This window comes from Terrapene carolina, unplaced genomic scaffold, assembly GCF_002925995.2.
Source record: "Terrapene carolina triunguis isolate 2854851 unplaced genomic scaffold, T_m_triunguis-2.0 Scaffold53, whole genome shotgun sequence".
Classification (NCBI taxonomy): Eukaryota; Metazoa; Chordata; order Testudines; family Emydidae; genus Terrapene; species Terrapene triunguis.
The window spans coordinates 20,360,003-20,379,131 of record NW_020664404.1 but is presented as its reverse complement, the minus strand read 5'-3'; the positions used below and the strand labels follow the sequence as shown (position 1 = coordinate 20,379,131).

Below are 19,129 nucleotides of genomic sequence, written 5' to 3'. Positions count from 1 at the left end.
TGCAAGATTCCATGTGGGCAATGGCTTCAGCCTGTAAAGACTGAGTCATGCAGGGACATGTGACTTGCCCAGGTGACTCCAGAACTCCATCTTGGAGCTGGACTTTGCATAGGAGGGAGGAGGGGGGTCTCCTCCCACAAGAGAGAGTCTATTTAACCCTGGGGGAGACCCCTCCATTTTGTCTTCAGCTGGCTAAAGAAGGAGCCTCTCCACCCCCCCAGGATACTTGAAGGAAACTGAAACAAAAGACAGTAACTACAGGGGTTGTGAGAGATTGCTGGACCCAGGCTAAAGGGAGATTAGCCTGTAAAAGGGAGCATTCTGGAACTGGTGAGGAACTTATCTGTATTTAGTTTGATTAGACATAGATTTGCGCATTTTATTTTACTTTACTTGGTGACTTACTTTGTTCTGTCTGTTACTACTTTGAACCACTTAAATCCTACTGTCTGTATTTAATAAAATCACTTTTTATTTAGTAATTTACTCAGAGTATGTATTAATACCTGGGGGAGCAAACAGCTGTGCATATCTCTCTATCAGTGTTATAGAGGGCGAACAATTTATGAGTTTGCCCTGCATAAGCTTTATGCAGGGTAAAACGGATTTATCTGGGTTTAGACCCCATTGGGAGTTGGGCATCTGAGTGCTAAAGACAAGCACACTCCTGTGAGCTGTTTTTAGGTAAACTTGCAGCTTTGGGACAAGTGATTCAGACCCTGGGTCTGTGTTGGAGCCAGACTGGAGTGTCTCGCTCAGCAAGACAGGGTGCTGGAGTCCTGAGCTGGCAGGGAAAACAGAAGCAGGGGTAGTCTTGGCACATCGGGTGGCAGCTCCCAAGGGGGTTTCTGTGATCCAACCCTTCACAGTTACATAAATGTCTAACAGGGATGGTCTAGACAGTATTTGGTCCTGCCATGAGGGCAGGGGACTGGACTCGATGACTTCTCAAGGTCCCTTCCAGTCCTTGAATCTATGAATAAGAAAAGAAGAGACAACCCTCTCTCCCAGCTTTATTATACTTTCAGGCATGTCAGCTGAGATGACTAGTAAATTGGATGCATTGAAGTTAAGATGAGTGTTGGCCCAAAGGCAGCAACCAGAATGCACTGATGTGGGACTGAATGTTGTCGCATGGATACCAAAGTAGTAGAGACCCTCTAATATCTACAGTTATTCATTTAAAAGAGTGACTCTAGAGATCCCACATAAGGTTTCAAGGTTTCACGTCCATCCCCATTGTCCTCAATTGTGGGTAATCCAGAATTCTGTGGGACTTTAAAGACTGAGATGTGGCCAGAATCAGGTCAATGAACCAATTGCTTGGAGGTGAAACTATTATGTCTTATGATGAGGTCAAAACTAAATATTATTTCCCTTCCCTTACATTTCATCTATATCTGCAATTACAATGCTCTGTGATGGAATCACTAAGATTAATAGTGAAATAAGGATTAATGTCTAACCATAGGGAATAGTACTTGAAATTGACATGAAGGAATACCCACATTTCATCAGTAGATGGAATAAAGATACTAATGTGGGGGAAATGCCACAAAAAGTGCCTGCAAATATGGAACAGAGACAAGTTCTGCAATTTGCAATACCAGTAGGCGAAGCTGCTTAGAAAGCCTATATCCAACTCTAGTTAAATTAAAGAATATTTTCAAAGCAAGAAAAAATTGCTGCTGGAGAGAATTTGGAGAAATTGGAACTTTGATCCACAAATGGTGGATGTGCCCTTCTAGCAGTATCTCCTGGTCCAAAATCAGAGAACAAATAAGCCTAATTACTAAATGCAATATCCCAAATTACTGTTTTTAGACCTTCCTAGGATGGGTTATAAAAATAGCTTACTAAAATCTGCAAGTAGCAAATCTGAATTTGGTTTGTGGTGGTGGGGAAAACAATCTTTCTATCCTCATGTCACAGAGTCTGCTACCACAAAGCTGCAAACCAAGGACTGTCTTCCATGATATCTATATCTCTAAACAGAGAAGTGTTAATATTAGGGAAATTATTTCCCCCGAGGAAGGGCCAATATTGCATGATCTGCCAAAGCCAGAAATGCTTTTAGTCCAGTACAAATATTTTCAACTCTTATCATACAATTTAATATTTTACATAGCTGACTTTCACAAATAGTGATATTAGCTAGGTGATGTTTGTGTTTTAGCAGATAATGCTGATTACTGTTGGCTCCCACACACTTCAGTTCCAGTTAGCAACCAGTATTCTCATTAACTCCTAGAGCTAGAACACTGCTCTACAGCCAAAATGCTTCTGAAATAAATGTAGTCAAACTTTACTAATTCTGGATCACTGAGAACGAAAATGATGCTTAAAATTGCTGATTGGCTCTAGTTTTCAAGATATGCTATTGGGTCAGTATATACGACCCTTGACTTGGGAATGGCGGAGGATAAGTGAGTTATAAAGGGAAGGGATCTCAATTTAAACCAGAAATGACTAAAATACATCTTTGACTGGATCTATGAATAAATCTATGACTGGGTTTGGACAGTACTTGCTTTTTAGGCAAAACAATGAATGATGCAATCTGAAGCTGGTATTGCGTCATACATGATATGAATTGAAAAATGTTATTCCTAGAAGTCATGGATGATGCAATCATAATGAAGCTTACATCACTCTGCTGAACAAATTGCCCTATATCAGCTCTAGAAATCATACAGTGCCGTGTTCTCTTATTTGTCAGTGTTTGATTTTGCAAAGGGACACATTTCTGTTTAGCCAAAGTGAGCAGAGATGCCTCGTACTTATGTGAACAGTGCAGATAACTTCTGCTATGTTTGTGGTGAAGTGACTTTTGCATCACAAAAGCGCAGTATAACCACTATGGTTAAGAAAGCCTATCACCTTTATTTTGGCTGCAAAATTGGAAATCGGGACAAGAGGTGGGCCTCACACATATGCTGCAACACTTGTGCAACAAATCTTCACCAGTGGTTGAACAGGAAAAGGAAATCTATGCCTTTTGCAGCGCCAATGATTTGGAGAGAGCCAACAGATCATACCAGCAATTGTTACTTCTGCATGGTGCCTCCAGTTGGGAAAGGTGTGTCAAAGAAGAAAAAGTGGACTGTGCATTATCCAAACATTCCATCAGCTATACGCCCAGTACCCCACGGAGAAGGACTGCCGGTTCCTGATGCACCAGAATCATTCTCACTTGAGTCAGACGAGGAAGAGGAAGAGGATGAAACTTCTGGTCTTGAACCATCAATGTCACAGGACCCACATTTTCTCCCATCCTCCTCCTCTGAACCACACCTCATAACACAAGGTGAACTGAATGACCTTGTTAGGGATTTGGAACTACCCAAGAGTAAGGCAGAGCTGTTGGGCTCCAGACTACAGCAGTGGAATCTCCTGGCAGGTGATGTTAGGGTTTCCATGTTCCGTGACCGTCAAAAGGATCTTGTCCCATTCTTCTTCATGGAAGGTGATCTTGTAGCCTGCAACAACATCGATGGTGTGATGGCAGCCCTCAACATCGTTCACGATCCAGACGAGTGGAGACTGTTCATTGATTCATCGAAGACGAGTCTTAAAGCTGTTTTACTGCATAATGGCAAAGTTTTGCCATCAATTCCAGTTGGTCATGCAGTCCATATGAAGGAAACCTATGACAACATGAAACAACTTTTGAGGTGCATAAACTATGACCAACATCAGTGGCAGCTTTGTGGCGGTTTGAAGGTTGTTGCTCTCTTGCTTGGTCTGCAGACTGGATACACAAAGTACTGCTGTTTTCTCTGCAAATGGGATAGTCGTGCAAGAGATTCCCACTACATCAAGAAAGATTGGCCACTCCGACAGTCATTGGAGCCTGGGAGGAAAAGTGTTCAACATCCACCACTTGTTGAATCAAGGAAGTTTTTGTTACCACCCTTACACATCAAGCTGGGTCTGATGAAGAACTTTGTCAAGGCCATTGACAAAACACAAGCAGCTTTCAAGTACCTCCGTGGAAAATTTCCAAGGTTAAGTGAAGCTAAGATAAAGGAAGGTGTCTTTGTTGGTCCTCAGATTTGTGAACTTCTTCGAGATGATGCATCTGACCATGCACTGCCTGGCAAGGAAAAGACGGCATGGAAAGCCTTCCAGTTAGTGGCAATAAATTTTCTCGGAAACAACAAGGCAGACAACTACAGGTTGTTGGTGGAAAACCTCCTCAAGGCATACAAAAGCCTTGGTTGCAACATGTCACTAAAGATACATTTTTTGCACTCTCATCTAGATTTTTTTTCCACCGAACTGCGGAGCAGTGAGCGACGAGCACGGCGAGCGATTTCACCAGGACATTGCAACAATGGAGAAACGCTATCAGGGCAAATAGAGTCCATCAATGCTTGCAGACTATTGCTGGACAGTGACAAGAGATGCTCCATTTAATGAATACAAGAGACAAGCCAAGAAGCGCCGAGTAGACACTGAATAGGACTAAACTATGTACATAATAGTTTTTTGCCTTTTGTTTCATAATAAATTTTATTTATATAACCCTTTTGCTGATTTTTAAAGTGTTACATAAACAGGACAGGTGAAATATTATCATAAAGCAACCATAAACACATGAAAAGACCTAGGTTTACAATTTATGATTAAAACTCTACTATCTACACAATATACATAGACATAAAATGTAAAAACTTAAATATCTTAGAAACAGTAGCCAATCAGTTGTTTTAATTGTCATATTTGAATTCAGCACATCAAAATACATAATAAATAGCACATTTTATCTCTGAAGCAGACGACTTCTCAAAAATTGTAGACCAGTGGAATATTAAAAAGTCTAGAAGCCCCATACACTCTGACTAACCACCTTGGGCTGGCTGAATTCGCTAACCAATGGACAGAATCATTTATTACATTCCACCACTTAAAGAGATATCATGGAATGAACTTTAAACACGATTCTTGTCAGAACAAACTTTCAGTAAGTCTGTCCTATAAAGCAGAAATTAGTGGGTTTTTTTAAATCAAATCTAATAGTGCCATATTTAAAGTATGTTTTAGTCCAATTTAAGGGTGTAGTGTAACCCCAAAGTAATCAAGTTCCAAGTCTTTCCACTTAAGCAATCTGTGCCTACCACTGAATACTTGCACTACCTCTCATTTTTCAGCATTTACCATAAATCCTGCTCTTTCCCCAAGAGTATTGACCTCTACTGTATATTGCACTGAATCTTTTTCATTCTTTACGGTAGCTGTGTCAAACACCTGGCTCATGCATGTACCTGTATTTACTGTGATGTATTTATGTAGTCTGCTTGCTATATTCACATTTTCCAAAACCCACAGTGTGATTTAAACAAAATTTGGCCCTCTTCATTGCAAAGAAAAGCTTCTAAATGTGACGTGTGAATTAATGCAGTGACATTTCCCTGAGTCTGCAGATGAAACATGCCTACAAGAAGTATGAACTCCCGTACTTCGTGTTTCATTCATCTCATTGGGGTAAGGGTAATAATTCTAAAACATAATAAAGACAGACTTTAGATGTTAGCATTAACTGTCTCATTGCTGATTTAGCATATGAAATGGAATAGGGGATGTAAAAAAACACTGGTGGGTGGAAACTGAAAATTGCAAGGACGAGAGACAGGGATCGGGGAAAGAAACAGAAAGAAGGATGGAAAAAGCTGATACAAAAGAGCAGTATTATCAGCGGTTGGAAAGGGGAGTCTGTGTTCACACCTGGTGATGCTGGGGCGGGGGCAATAAGCTGCTGAACAAATGTTAATTAAAAGTTAATTTACTACATAAAGGCCTTTACCCTCAGTCCTCGTGCAGAACCACTGTGGGTCAAAGTTGGCATGTCTTAAATTTATACCCTGGCCCATCAACCATAATTAAAACGCCTCAAAATAAATTTAACAGACCTGCCTTTTGGTCTATATGCCTCACTGTGTTTGACATTTTTGTTACCTTGGTGTTCACTTAGTGTCAAAGCCCAAGTCTCAGGAACAAGAGACTTCTCTGAAAGGATATAATTTATATATATACTTTTAGGTGCTCTGTATCTCTTTACCCTAATTTATAAATGCCAGAGTCCAATTTTTCAACATAAGATCATTTCATGTTTACAATACCTGATCATTTCCCTTCTATATAAAGTTTTTGCTCATCTGTTCCTGTCATAATGTAACTGACAACATTTACATGGTAAATACCCTTGCAACTAAATTACCCATCAAAGCAATCTTGTGAGATGCTAATGAAGGACTTTATCAGAAAAGATGCTAATTCCATAACCAGTGGCCACTGTGGTGAGGACCTGACTCAGATACACAAAATGCATTGCTCACTCCCATCAAAGGAAAATGCCCATGTGGGTAGAGAGACTGTCAGCTTGCTTTCTGTGTGAAAAGAAGTTATAAGTACTGATTCAAAGAGAGATCCTGTATCTCTCGACTGTTTTGATTCTAACAGGGTGGAATGACTAAACAAGAAGATGGAGATCCCCAGAGTTATTCTAGGTAGCCGTGAAAAACTTTTGTGAAACAGATTACCATATCTCCGCTACCATTTTGGATTTATAGAGTTTGACTCACCTGTTAATGTATTTTACCTGCTTTTACCTCTTGTTAACTCTCATTTCTTTTTCTTAGCTAATAAACCTTTAGTTAATTTACTAAAGAATTGGCTGCCAGCGTTGTCTTTGGTGTGAGATTCAGAGTACCAATTGACCAGAGAGTAAGTGGCTGGCCCTTTGGGACTGGGAGCAACCTGATGTGGTGTGATTTTTGGTGTATGTGACCATTATCACTAAATTCAGTTTTTCTGGATGGCAAGATAGACTGGGGAGTCTAAGGGGACTGTCTGTGACTCCATGGTAAGACTGGTATAGTGATCCAGGAGTTCACATTTGTTACTGGCTTGGTGAAATATCAGTATAGAACATACCACCAGTTTGAGCTGTCTGCCCTGTTTTCTGACAGTCTGCCCTGAGATAGGAACTCACAGTTGTGAGCCACTCCAGACAGCATGACAGCATCTAGTTAATTGGCAGAGGAAAGTGATCTGACAACAGCAGGAGGACTCTTGTAGATATTAATTGTGGGAACAATTTGTCAGAAATCTTTTCAACCTTTATACACAACTACACCTTTTGAACTGCTGAATAGCTTACTAATACCCACATTTTCAAAAGTAGCCAGTGACTTTCAGAAGTGCTGAGAACCCACAACTTCCATTGAAGTCAACGGGAACCATGGTGTTCAGCACTTCTGGAAATGAGGCTCAAACTGGGCACCCAAAAGAAAGCCACCTACAGTCAGTGGCCATTCTTAAAAATTTTGAAAAAAAAACAAACAAGCTTTTCACCAATTCGGTCTATGCCACATGTGAATTTCAAGTCAACTTGCACATTTTTTCTTTAAAGTTCTGCTTTTGTCCCCTGGTCGCAGGAATCATTTTATATAAATCAATCTTTCATACCTATTTGAAGGCTCACCCTAAAATTAGAAGATATTGAAATTTAATATAAACCCAGTAACATGTGGATTGGTACAATTGTCAACTGATTGCATTAAGTTACTTCTGTTTCTTTTCCTGGCTGCCAAATCAGACTCACACTATTTTCTGCTCCATAACTGTCTGCTTGCTAACTAGTGTCTCTTCTAGAATGGCCCTGTACATAATGTTTTAACCTTCCACTTGGATGTTTCAATTTCTCTTGTTGTTCCTTAATTAAATCCCATTTCTACCTACTAGTAACTTTGCTCACATGATTAGCTCAATTAATTCCAATGGGACAATTCACACGCATAAAATTAAATATCCGTAGAAGTGTTGCAGGATCAGATTTTGTATCTTGTAGAAGACAGACATCACAATACTATCTAGAAGAGTTACAGCGATACATTTCTTATTAGGGTTTATTAATTACTCCTACATTCCATGATAAATCCTAAACTCCTAGATGTCTATCTGCCACTGTATTATCTTGCATTCCTCAAAACCATACTGTTCTTGTCCTGGAAACTTTTTTACTCCTATTTTATCCAACCTCACGGCTATTGTTGCAACCTCTTCTTTCCCTCTCTCCCCAAATCCCTACCTCGCAAACAGCAACCAAGAAACATGATTCAAAAACAATATAGAGTACAAACTTGTGAAACTTCAGCTGACTTCACAGTTGTCGCCCACTCGCATAACTTTATAATCGTATTAAAATGCCACTCCCTCACCCGGCAACGTTAAAAGTGCCTTCGACACAAAGTAACCTACCATGTCAAGTTGAGAAAAAAACCCTTAAACACATCCAGTTTGGAGGGGTTTTTTGGTTTTTAAACAGAGAGTCCAATTTGTTGTTCTTCAAGTCACAACTTGTGACTTACTCCTTATATTGCTTTAAGCAAACATTTATCTGGATTTTCCAGATCTTAATTAATCTTGTTTTTTATATTGCTCTCAATTTAAATTCTATCTCAGTTGCTTCCAGCATTAAGATGCCTTCTTTTCAACCTCTAATTAAACAACATTTTCCTTTTAAAATTCAAAAACATTTTTAAAGGAATGCCCCACGTGGGTTCTATATTTTTCTGTGGTGGGACTCTGAGTCTAGATCCTGTACTTAAAATATCATTATCACTGTTAACCCATTCCACTCTGAAGAGAACAATTCTCATACAGCTTTGTAGTATCTGTTTCTATTTGAAGTTAGTTATGAACTCTATAGCTGACTTTATTCTGTTAACTTGTTTATATTCCCTCAGTATATTCTGTTCATTTAGATAGGTCTTTTTATCTCCTCATACAAAATATACTGAAATACTCTGAACAAATTAAATTAAATTTCCATCTTTGATTTTCTTCCCTCTCAGCATTCCATCAATTTTACATTTTCTCCAATCTCTATTTTCTGGATCGGCATCTCACTACTAACTTACCTCCTGTTGGACTATAAATCTCATCCTACAATGAATCTCAGCTATATCTTTATGCTCTTTACCCATGTTTTCTCCAGCCTCTGAGATATTCTCTCATCTGTTTTATATCACTTAACCTCTGTGATTGCTTGTAGTTGGCCCACTTCTATATTTTGCTGTTGCAGAAGCAACTGCTTTTAGTAGCTGATGCCGTTGGTTAATGCTGTTCTCACTTTCTGTATCTCCTGTTCCTTAAAAAAATCAGTTTGTTTGCAAGAAAATGTGAGGGTATTTTGTGTTTCCAAATCATCACTATTTTTCTCTCTGTCAGGACAAGGAAGTTCTTCTACTTTTTTTCCTATCATTTAATCAATTTCAATTTTTTCTTATTTTATCATAGTAATAAAGGAAAATATCCTGGGATATTGGAGAGGACGTAGTACATTTGTAGTCCCCATTCCTGATAACATCTATGTAATGTCCATAACTTTACTCCCTTGACTAGTTCCCTTGACTTCAATAGGACTACTTATGTGAGTGAAGTTATGTACGTGTCAAAGTTTACAGAACTGAGACCTTTAGACTGCAACTACACTGTCAGAAATGGGACCTGTGATTCATCACTAATGCAGCTCCACAGTTGGTGGTTTTCATTTCGATGGGGATCAGATGTGTTTACCTCTCTGGCATCTAACCCTGCTGGGAGTTGTTCATACCATAAATGGAGCTGCACTGTTAGCAAATTATGAGTCCCTTTTTGACAGCATACACAAGACCATGAAGGAGCAGGGTTTCATTTTATAATCCAACAGCAGTCACTCTTTTCTGCATTGTAATTGTCCATTTGGCTTCAGTTCACTTGACCTACTACATGCTCTGCTTCCTTTTAAAAATCCTTCAAATAATAAACACAACAAACTTATCATTCTAAAAGAAATTAACAGATTTACTCATCCTGTGACTTTCCAGCAGTCATCCAACTTCTCTCTTGAACAGGATTTGAATCCATATCGGTGGAATGCTTAATTATACTAGACTGCTATAACACTTTAGCTACCATTTTAGGATGTAGGGCTCTCAAGTTTTGTTGCTAATTAAGAATTATAAAAACACAACTGATTGTCTCTCCTAAATAATATTATTTCTTCCTAGATTTTTATTCTGAAAAATACTAATATTAGAGGGATGCAACAGCTTAAAAACCACCAGCAGTCTGACTTGTTTAACCTACTATTTTAAATGTAATAAATATTCTAAAAATGAGTTTAAAGAAAATAAAATTTCTATATTTTCCCCCCGTTTGTTTACTTTGTATATTTGACCACACTTTGTGCATAGACCCTCTTATATAGTCAGTTCCAGAGAGAATAAAGAAAAATGTTATTGTAGAGGCCCAAAACTTAGCAGAGGTGTTCAGGGTCATGGCTAGTACCTGAAACCAGATTTTAATTTGATAGTGCCCCTTTAAAATAAACCCCAAGAGCCACAGTAACTTCAAAATGTCTTAAGTGAGCAGCAGCCACTAGGTGGCAACAAGTGGTAAGAAAACTTTTTTTCATAAGTGAATTTAAAGTGGATCAGTAGAACAATGTGAGTGAACATTTTTCTCAAAGTGATCACTCTATATTTGACCCATCAGTCCTCATCCTCAAAGGAAAACTGCACAACACTTTCAAAAGATGAGCGTGGGAGCTTAAATTCATAACTTTGCTAGATATTAAAAATAATTAAAAATGAACAGAGACACTGGATTTATGGCTTATTACAACAATCTATAACCCATTAACAACCTTCCCCTCCAGCTGTCTTCCCCCCTCCCTTTCATTCCCACGACTGGATCAGTATTAACCAGCCATTTCACTTTGAATGGTCCCTTGAAATATGTGTTAACTACCTATGCTAAACAATCTGTTCCACCTTGTATTTAGCTGTGACACTCTGAGTACGTTTCCCAGTCCTGAAGACGAGCTCTGTGCAAGCTCAAAAGCTTGTCTGTCTCATCAACAGAAGTTGGTCCAATAAAAGATATTACCTCATCCACTTTGTCTCTCTAAAAGATTATCTAGTTTCTTTCACTATAGCAACTGACAGAACTGAATCCAGCTGCATGATGCTGTTTTGTAACTTTCTACAGAAGCTCCTCAGTGCATTATAACATATTATCCATGCACAATCTTTTGCAAAAATAAGCTAAATCAATGCACATTACTAACACACAGGTGTGCACAATGAAAGAAATTATCTTTCTTTACTTTCCTTCATTACTATGACACTGGCAGTTCCTACACTTATGGGAGTGAAATATTTCTCTTCTTACTCGTGTGTGTAGTCTCAGTGGAATTGTGAGTATGTAAGACAAGCATGCTTTGAATGGAAAGCAAAACAATGGAATTTACAGGTGAGTTTTAAAGAATCATAGTGCATTGCTTCAGAATCTGATAGAAGGGAAAAAATGATAAAAATCCTCCCCTAATTTTAAAATAATTATGTGTACTATGGCTTTGTTTTCCCCCTGGAATTTAGGTAAACATTTATGAGCAGCCTTGCATTTCAGTCCCTCATAGTGACTAAAGCATTAATGTACTTTCTACTCCCTATCCCTGGGAAGAATACTCTCAAATTCTCATCTTAAGTTTCAAATCTTTTCCCCCTCTAGATTCACAGTGGGTAATGTTCCAGTTAACACCTTGCATTTAATTCTTCAGGATTTAAAAAGATTTTGCATTCAGATACATGAAAATCCTTTAAAATGACATTTTATAAATTCTAGCAATCAGTTTCTGTCCTTTGATGCTAATGGCCTGATATTGAGAGATGCTGAGTACCTTCAATCCTGATTTAACTTGGGCCTTGTCTACACTGGGAATTTATCCTAATTTCAACCATCCGTGTCCAACCATCAGTGTAGCTGCACTGGTGTAGACAAAAAAAATAGTAGTGTTGATTTTTCACTGGTGCATCTTACCCCATTTTCCAGCAGGATTCCTGTAGCCTTTAGTGTGTGTTGGATCAGCCTCTAAATTAATTTATTCTCAAATTTTTTTATTTCCCTTGCCCCCCAATCTAAGAATCTAGGTTGTGTACAAACTAAGGCCCCAGTCCTGCAAAGGTTTATGCATGTATTAAACTTTATATATGTGAGTAGTCCCACAGACCTCAGTGGAGCTATTCACGTGCACAAAATTAAGCATGTGTGTAAATCTCTGCAGGATCAGGGCCTACGGGCTTTAGCTAACAACATTTTACTATAGGGCATAATGCTAACTGTGATGGTAAGTACATTAAACCAGATTATTAGAGTAGTAAGCACAACATCCAGGACTAAGGATTTGCACATCAGGGGCCTAAAATTAGATGTGATAGCCCCCAAAATATTTCCAAAGGAGCAATAAAGGAAAACCATACAGGCCAGTGAAAAGGGAGGTCAAAAAGGTCATAAGTACCATACAATACAATGAACATTTCAATAATTTGAAAGGTTTTCTTTATGTGACAGAGTGTTTTGCAATACAATGTTTCCCATGTTGCTATCTCTCCCGGTTTGCTAGTGGCATCTTGAGTCTTTACCACCTACTCTGCTGCCCTTAATCCTGATGAGTGGGCACCATGAGCAAAAACGATCACAGGATTTTCTACACTACCCGGCAGGGCTTTTCCCTCTGAACGAGGGCTTCAGAAATGCAATTCCCCTTCAATCCTAGTGCAAGTGGAAAGTGCAAAAATTAGTGAGGAAAGAAATGTCCAGTGCTTAATTTGTGCCAGGGCTGAGCCCGGGCACCTCTAGGCTTGGCAGTTCATAGCCCTGGTACCGCTGGGCTCACAGTGTCAGTTATGAAAATAAAAAAATTGCTTGAGCCCCAGCACCTCTCTCTTTCATTACAAATGAAGCACTAGAAGCGTCTACACCTGAACTAATCACATAGCTAGCCTGGGATTTGGGGGGGGGGGGGGGGTGTTCAATAACAAACTGGCCTCTTTTCAGCTCTACCGGCACCACAACTTTGGAACTGGTTCGGACTATTATTATTTTTGTACCTATCTCAAAGCAAGTCAGTCGCCTTTGTCTTCACAGCGGGGCTCAGCGCGGCGTCCCGGGCTGCGCAGGAAGCAGCCCCTACCCCAGCCTCCTAGGGCCCCGCTGTCCCATCTGGCTCCATCTGCGGCTGCTTCCTCCCATCCCGTCCCCCGCCTGCAGGCGCGGGAAAAGCCGCAGCTGCCGGCGCGCAAGGAGCCGGCCTGCGTCTTCCGCCTGTCCCCGCCTCGGCCGGCTGCAGGGGAGGAGAAGCTGGGAAGGCGCGAGCGGGCCGGGCTTTGCGCTCACAGCGGGGGAGCCGCCTGGCTGCAGGGGCACTGGTGTGAGGGGGAGCAGGCCCAGGGCGGGCGCCGCACCACGGAGCCCAGCGAAGCATTGGCCTGCCGCGAAGTTACCCCAGGCATGAATCTGCCCCAGGGCCAGGGGAGCCCCGCAGCAAGCAGCCACCCGGTGCGTTTCTCCCCCCAGCCCCTTCCTAGCCAAGGCGCGTCCTCTCCAGCGTCTGCCTGGCAGCAGGGCGAGCTGAGCATGCCCAAGCCCAGCAGGCAGCCCCCGGCCACGCACGGGGCATGTGGCCCGCCCCGCCAGGGCTACATCGATGGCTACGGTGGCGAGCCGGCGGCGGGTTCTCCTTCCTCTCCCCGGTTTCTTGAATGAACAACGAGGTGGAGCTCTAGGGAACCCGCCCCTCGTGTGCGGGCCTCTCCCGGCCGCTCTCCTCCCCGCCACTGGCTCTGCTCCTCCTCCTCCCTCCTTCTCTTGCACCCGCGCTGTGACTCTGCTTCCCCGGCCGCCACAGCTACACGGAACGGACTGGCGCTTCAGCAGCACCACTGCAGAAAGACGAGGGGGCTGCTCTGCCTGGGGGGCTTGCACGGCTGTCTGCGCTGGGGGTGCTGGGGCGGGAGGGTAGTGGGGGAACAACTTCCTAGCAGCGGTCCTAATTTGTATGAATAATATTCCACACACGCCCCCATCCTCTTCCCTCCTCTGCACTCTGGGGGGGTTTCTTGCTTTTTATACAAAGCTGCTGTGGAAATGCATTTGTTCCCTGGAGTTTAGGCAAAAGTCAAAATTTTGATGCTCCCTTTTCCTGTGTGTGGGTGTATGTCGGGGGAGGGGGGAGCGTTGGGCTCTGCCTAGAGATCAGTGTCTGAATGAAACTACATGAATTTAATTGCATGTGTCTGTACGTTGCACTGGAGGGAAAAGCACAGCACTTCTGCAAGAGCTTGGAGTCAAAGGTGTGTTTCATCTGCTCTTCATAATTTTGCTTTTGTTTTGGGTTGTTCTCCTTCCTGGGCTCTGAGGCGGGATATTCGGATCTTTGACATGTCTTTGGAGATGTCTGTTTAACAGAAGTCGGGGAAATAAATTTTAAAATCCATAGTGGTTTTTTTTTTGTTTGTTTTGTTTTTTTGGTCCCTTTCCTGTCCCCTTGGTGATTTGATTTTTTGAAGCATGAAAGCAACCAGAACTTAACGTGTCTGAAGACTTGTGATTTTTTTTTAAAAAGGAAACTTGACCGAGGAACATATTTATAGTCCAAGTAAGTACTTTACACAGGAAATTTACATTGTGTAATTAAAAAACAAAAAAGAAAGAATTTTGAGATTTTTAGTTTAAAGTCCATTGGATTAACGTTCATCTAAGGCTGTTGAGCAAATCATTTTGAATTGCAGTTTTTACAGTATATGTTCTTCAGCTCCTTCATTCACATGTGTTAGTTCAGCACCTAGGGGAAATATGCACTTGGCTTTGAATAAGTATGAGATTTTAAATACATATATATATTTATATATATATATATCAGCATCAAGAAGAAAATGTTTCTAAAATAAATATATAATAAATAATGTGCTTCTGGAAATAAAATACTTACAGCATTTTAAATCTATTTATACTGTGCATCTCAAACCGAGAAGACGAAAGTACCTCTGAGACCTGAGAGCTCCTCATACCATCATGAATGAAACCGCATCCAATACAATAACTGGATTATAATTTTTTGGTGGTATTATTATTATTATTGGCTGCTTTACTTTTTTGGGTTCATCCTGCTCCTCTTCTTCCTCTCTCCCTCCTCTTTGCTGCTCCCTGTTGGAAATTATGGCTCATCCTGGGAGAAGAGGCTATGATAACCGGGAGATAGTGCTGAAGTACATCCATTACAAACTGTCACAGAGGGGATATGATTGGGCTGCCAATGAAAACAGAGGACCAGTTTCTCCAAATCTCTCTCCCCCTACTGTTGCTGGGACCTCATCTGACCATGCTGGGCTGGTGTCTCTGCCTCCTGAGCCCCCTGGCTCGGCTGCTGCTAGTAACGTACCCCTTGGTGATGGGCTGCGCCCAGCACCGCAGGCTGTTCTCTTGACTCTGTGCCAAGCTGGAGATGAATTTTCCCGCCGCTACCACAGAGATTTTGCCCAGATGTCTGGCCAGCTGCACTTGACCCCATTCACGGCCAGGGGGCGCTTTGTGGCGGTGGTGGAGGAGCTGTTCCGAGATGGGGTTAACTGGGGAAGGATCGTGGCCTTCTTTGAATTCGGTGGCGTGATGTGCGTGGAGAGTGTTAATCGGGAGATGTCGCCTCTTGTGGACAGCATTGCTGTGTGGATGACCGAGTACCTGAACAGACACCTACACAACTGGATCCAAGACAACGGAGGCTGGGTATGTGTCCAGTATTTCTTTCTCTTTAAATTACAGTAAAATCTGCATCAATGGGGTCACATACTATAGTGATGCAAGCGGTATAGACACCTATATAGAACAGAATATGAAAATCATAGTATACTTCATCCCAGTGAAAGTAAGGCAGTAGTTTGGTTTGTGTTATTGTAGTGTTTTATCAGCATGTCTGTTGGTATGGGCCTTCTGAAATGTCATGTCATGCAGGAATTAAAGTGTGGGTGCGGGAGTGGTCACAGTTACTCAAGCTTTTAGCAGAGGATGGTGAAGCCCCCCCCCCCCCCCCACACACACACGCACACTTTTTTGTTGGCTGGTGCAGTGAGAGTTCTCCCTCCTGTCTCAATGTATTTTAACCGTTGAAATCATACATACATGTCTCTTTACGGTAGAATGGGGTCACAGAGCAGTGTGGGAAAGGAAAGTAATGACGTTATATCCAGGAACGATGCTATAGACATGCATGACATGTGCTGCCTAATGCTTGAATGAGGTTGCAGGTAGTAGGGGAAAGGAAAGCATGTGTGTTTTGTGTGTATGCTCATGTTAGGAACAACATTCTGGTCCAGAATGCTATAAGCAGATATTACAGATAATCAAATGGAGCAGTGCTCAAAACTGAGTATCCTCTAATGTTTATAACAGCAAGGATTTAGAATGAGATTTTACGGCATACACTAAAAGTAATAATTTTAAAATTCTCTTTCTAGTGCTTGTATTGAATCATTTTCAGGCTAAAAGGAATAAAGCCCTCCTAGGAGACCTGGGGAGGAACTTTCTGTGACAATTTTCTGGAGAGTACATGATATTTGTTGTAGCCTGGTGTATTCCAAAGGCAAGAAGTATTTTATGAGCCCCAGGGATAAAAAATCTCTGGCTGAGGTGGTTTTAGATGGGGATAAATTCAACTATAGGCAAGGAAAATCTATCATTTTCATCCTTACAATCAAACCTCATCTCTTTCTGTCTCAAATAATAGTTTTATCAATTGAAAGTAGTTTTCTCCTTATTTTCTGTATTAAAATTGTGTTCCCAAGCACCTGATCTCAATTCATTCCTGCAATGTGCATAAACCCAATCTTATATGATATGCCTGTCATATATTTCTGAATCGGAGGAGTGTAATTGAGCAAAAGACACATTGCAACAGAAAAGTTAACATATGAGTCAAGGGGCTGCCATAAATCATTTTAAGGGAGAAAGTATAATAGTTCTGGGGAGGTATAGGTCCTAGTTCTTTCTGCTATGAGGTATATTTATGAGAGAAATCTGTTATATAACCATTTTTAATGCATTTTGTTTATTAAACTCATTTTTAAAAACATGTATAAACTGTTACTGTACTTAATTTTCAGCAGCCATCATTTTCATTACTTAGTGTTATATTCTGAAGCATGCTACCTGCAGTGATTGTCTCAATTTAACTATTGAGAGCTTCCCTTCTCTCCCATGCACACACCTGGTTCTCGGCTCAAGGGGCTTTACATCCAAGGGATTAGGGAACACGCGTGGTGGGTAAAGTAGGAATTTGGGGCATTCTACCACATTTGTGTTCTACTTCTGAAGTTAAACTCTCTCAGGGCAAGTGATTAAGACAATGACGTTAACTGAAACGTGAAGAAAAGCAGCTTGCTTTGGATGTTATAAATATGGTATAAAAAGTTGCAATAGGGACCTGAAAGATAGCCTTTGAAGATGACATTTCTCTAAACAAGTCTTTAGCATTCCTTGGGACAGCTGTTTATGCTGTGCATAGGAAAGCAGAACGTTTAGAATTTTTTAGATCTTAAAAATTAGGCCAAACATTAAGGGAATGACTTCCATTGACTTCAATGGGCTTTGGATCAAGCCCTAATGCTATAGTGTGTGCATATTATTGTCTATTTAAAAATATAAATAATGAATACAAATGAAAACTTGAATGAAAAATCTTGGCCAGATGATGCAAACATACTAATGTGATTTCTTGACATACAGAAATACAATAACCTAGTACTCTAATGGTAGCCTTTAAAAGGAAAGATGCTTCTCATCAAAGTTTCATGTAGTGACTGTTGATTTTTTTTTCTGATGAATGTGGCACCATTTATTGTGTGTGTATATATTGGTAATGTACATATGTAAAAAGATATGCAAATTATCACCACACCATAGACTTTCATTTGTATCTCTGTAAAATAGGTTGCACCAGTTGGGTCCTATGTTTATTAACAACATTGTTAGAAATTTCTAGGCTCAAATGCAGCTGTTGGGATCCTCATTTCAGATGGAGGAAATCCAAGATGGCACTTCTCATAGAATTTGTTTTTCAAAATGTGTAAAAGGAAAAACATGCTTCATGGCATAATTTATAGTGTGATGACACTTGCCAGGTGCTGGAAGCACTCTATTCAACCTGGCAGTTATTCACAATGTACCCAACATATGTCCTTATTACAGTATAATGAATGCCTCTTTATAAATAATTACTCACATGCAGACATATGAACACTTCATGTGGTCTAAGCATAACTGTGTATCACATCTCTATACCACATGGGTACATGGTACAGCTATATGAAATGCATATTTTTACAGCCTTCTGCTTTACAGTGTCGTGGTCCAATATGTAGTATTATGATCATTTGTGGTAGATGTGGTACTACAATGTATCGTTTATGAAGACTGTCACAAACTGTAAGGGTCAAATGATCAGTCACAAACCTGTCTTATGCAGCAAACAAGTTGCTCAGCTTGCACTTACTCCATTTTGTAAGTGTACCTCTGGTAGCCAGGTCTGAAAGCTTTTGGCTGCAAATGTCTTTAAAAAACAAAAAACAGCTATTAAACACCAGCAAGTATCTTCAAAAGGACCTACATGTATTATTTCATAAGGAAAACAAAGAAAGAGAGAAACCCAAACAAACATAGGAGTCAGGAATGGATATAACTTGTGGACTACAAATTTTTAATGATTGTTAGATGTCTTAATGCTTAGGTTGTTTAATGGCTTTGATACTCAAGACTTAAAAAAATAAGTCAACCAAACTGCCTACATTAGGCTGTAGTTTTACCTTGCTATTCTGGTGGCACATAAATATGACTAAAAGATTTGAACACAGGTCAGGATGCTACAGTATTGTACTGTGACTTGATAAAAACATCTTAATAATATTACAAAAGAAATAAGAGAATCAGGTCATCTCTAGAATTTCATGGTATTAAGTATAATATATATTTTTCCGATTGCCCAGTTTATGGCTTTATTTTATTTTTTAATCTCTGCTATTCTTGCTGTGGAATACTGATAAGCACAGCTTGTTACTTATGAGTCTGATTTAGGGAATATTAAATGAGATGTACCTTTGGGAAATAACCATATTTGTTTTGGAATAATGTATTTCTAATAGGCTAGTATGGAGCCCAAAGACTAAATTACAGCTCAGTGGTGCTCAACCTTTTTTATAGCCCAGCAGGTGACTCTCTTCTTGGGTTTGAGGGTTTTTTTGGGGGAAAGAAG

General features: G+C 40.4%; 1 protein-coding gene across 1 annotated transcript in view; it reads left to right on the top strand.

The window, feature by feature from the left end:
• The first annotated feature begins 14,373 nt into the window (after positions 1-14,373).
• The window catches only part of BCL2 (BCL2 apoptosis regulator), a 128,927-nt gene continuing 124,171 nt past the window's right edge, over positions 14,374-19,129 (top strand). The window contains exon 1 of the mRNA XM_024203931.3: positions 14,374-15,612. Within this exon, the coding sequence (XP_024059699.2) occupies positions 15,046-15,612 (567 nt within the window). The 5' untranslated portion in view covers positions 14,374-15,045. The remainder of the gene's footprint in view (positions 15,613-19,129) is intronic.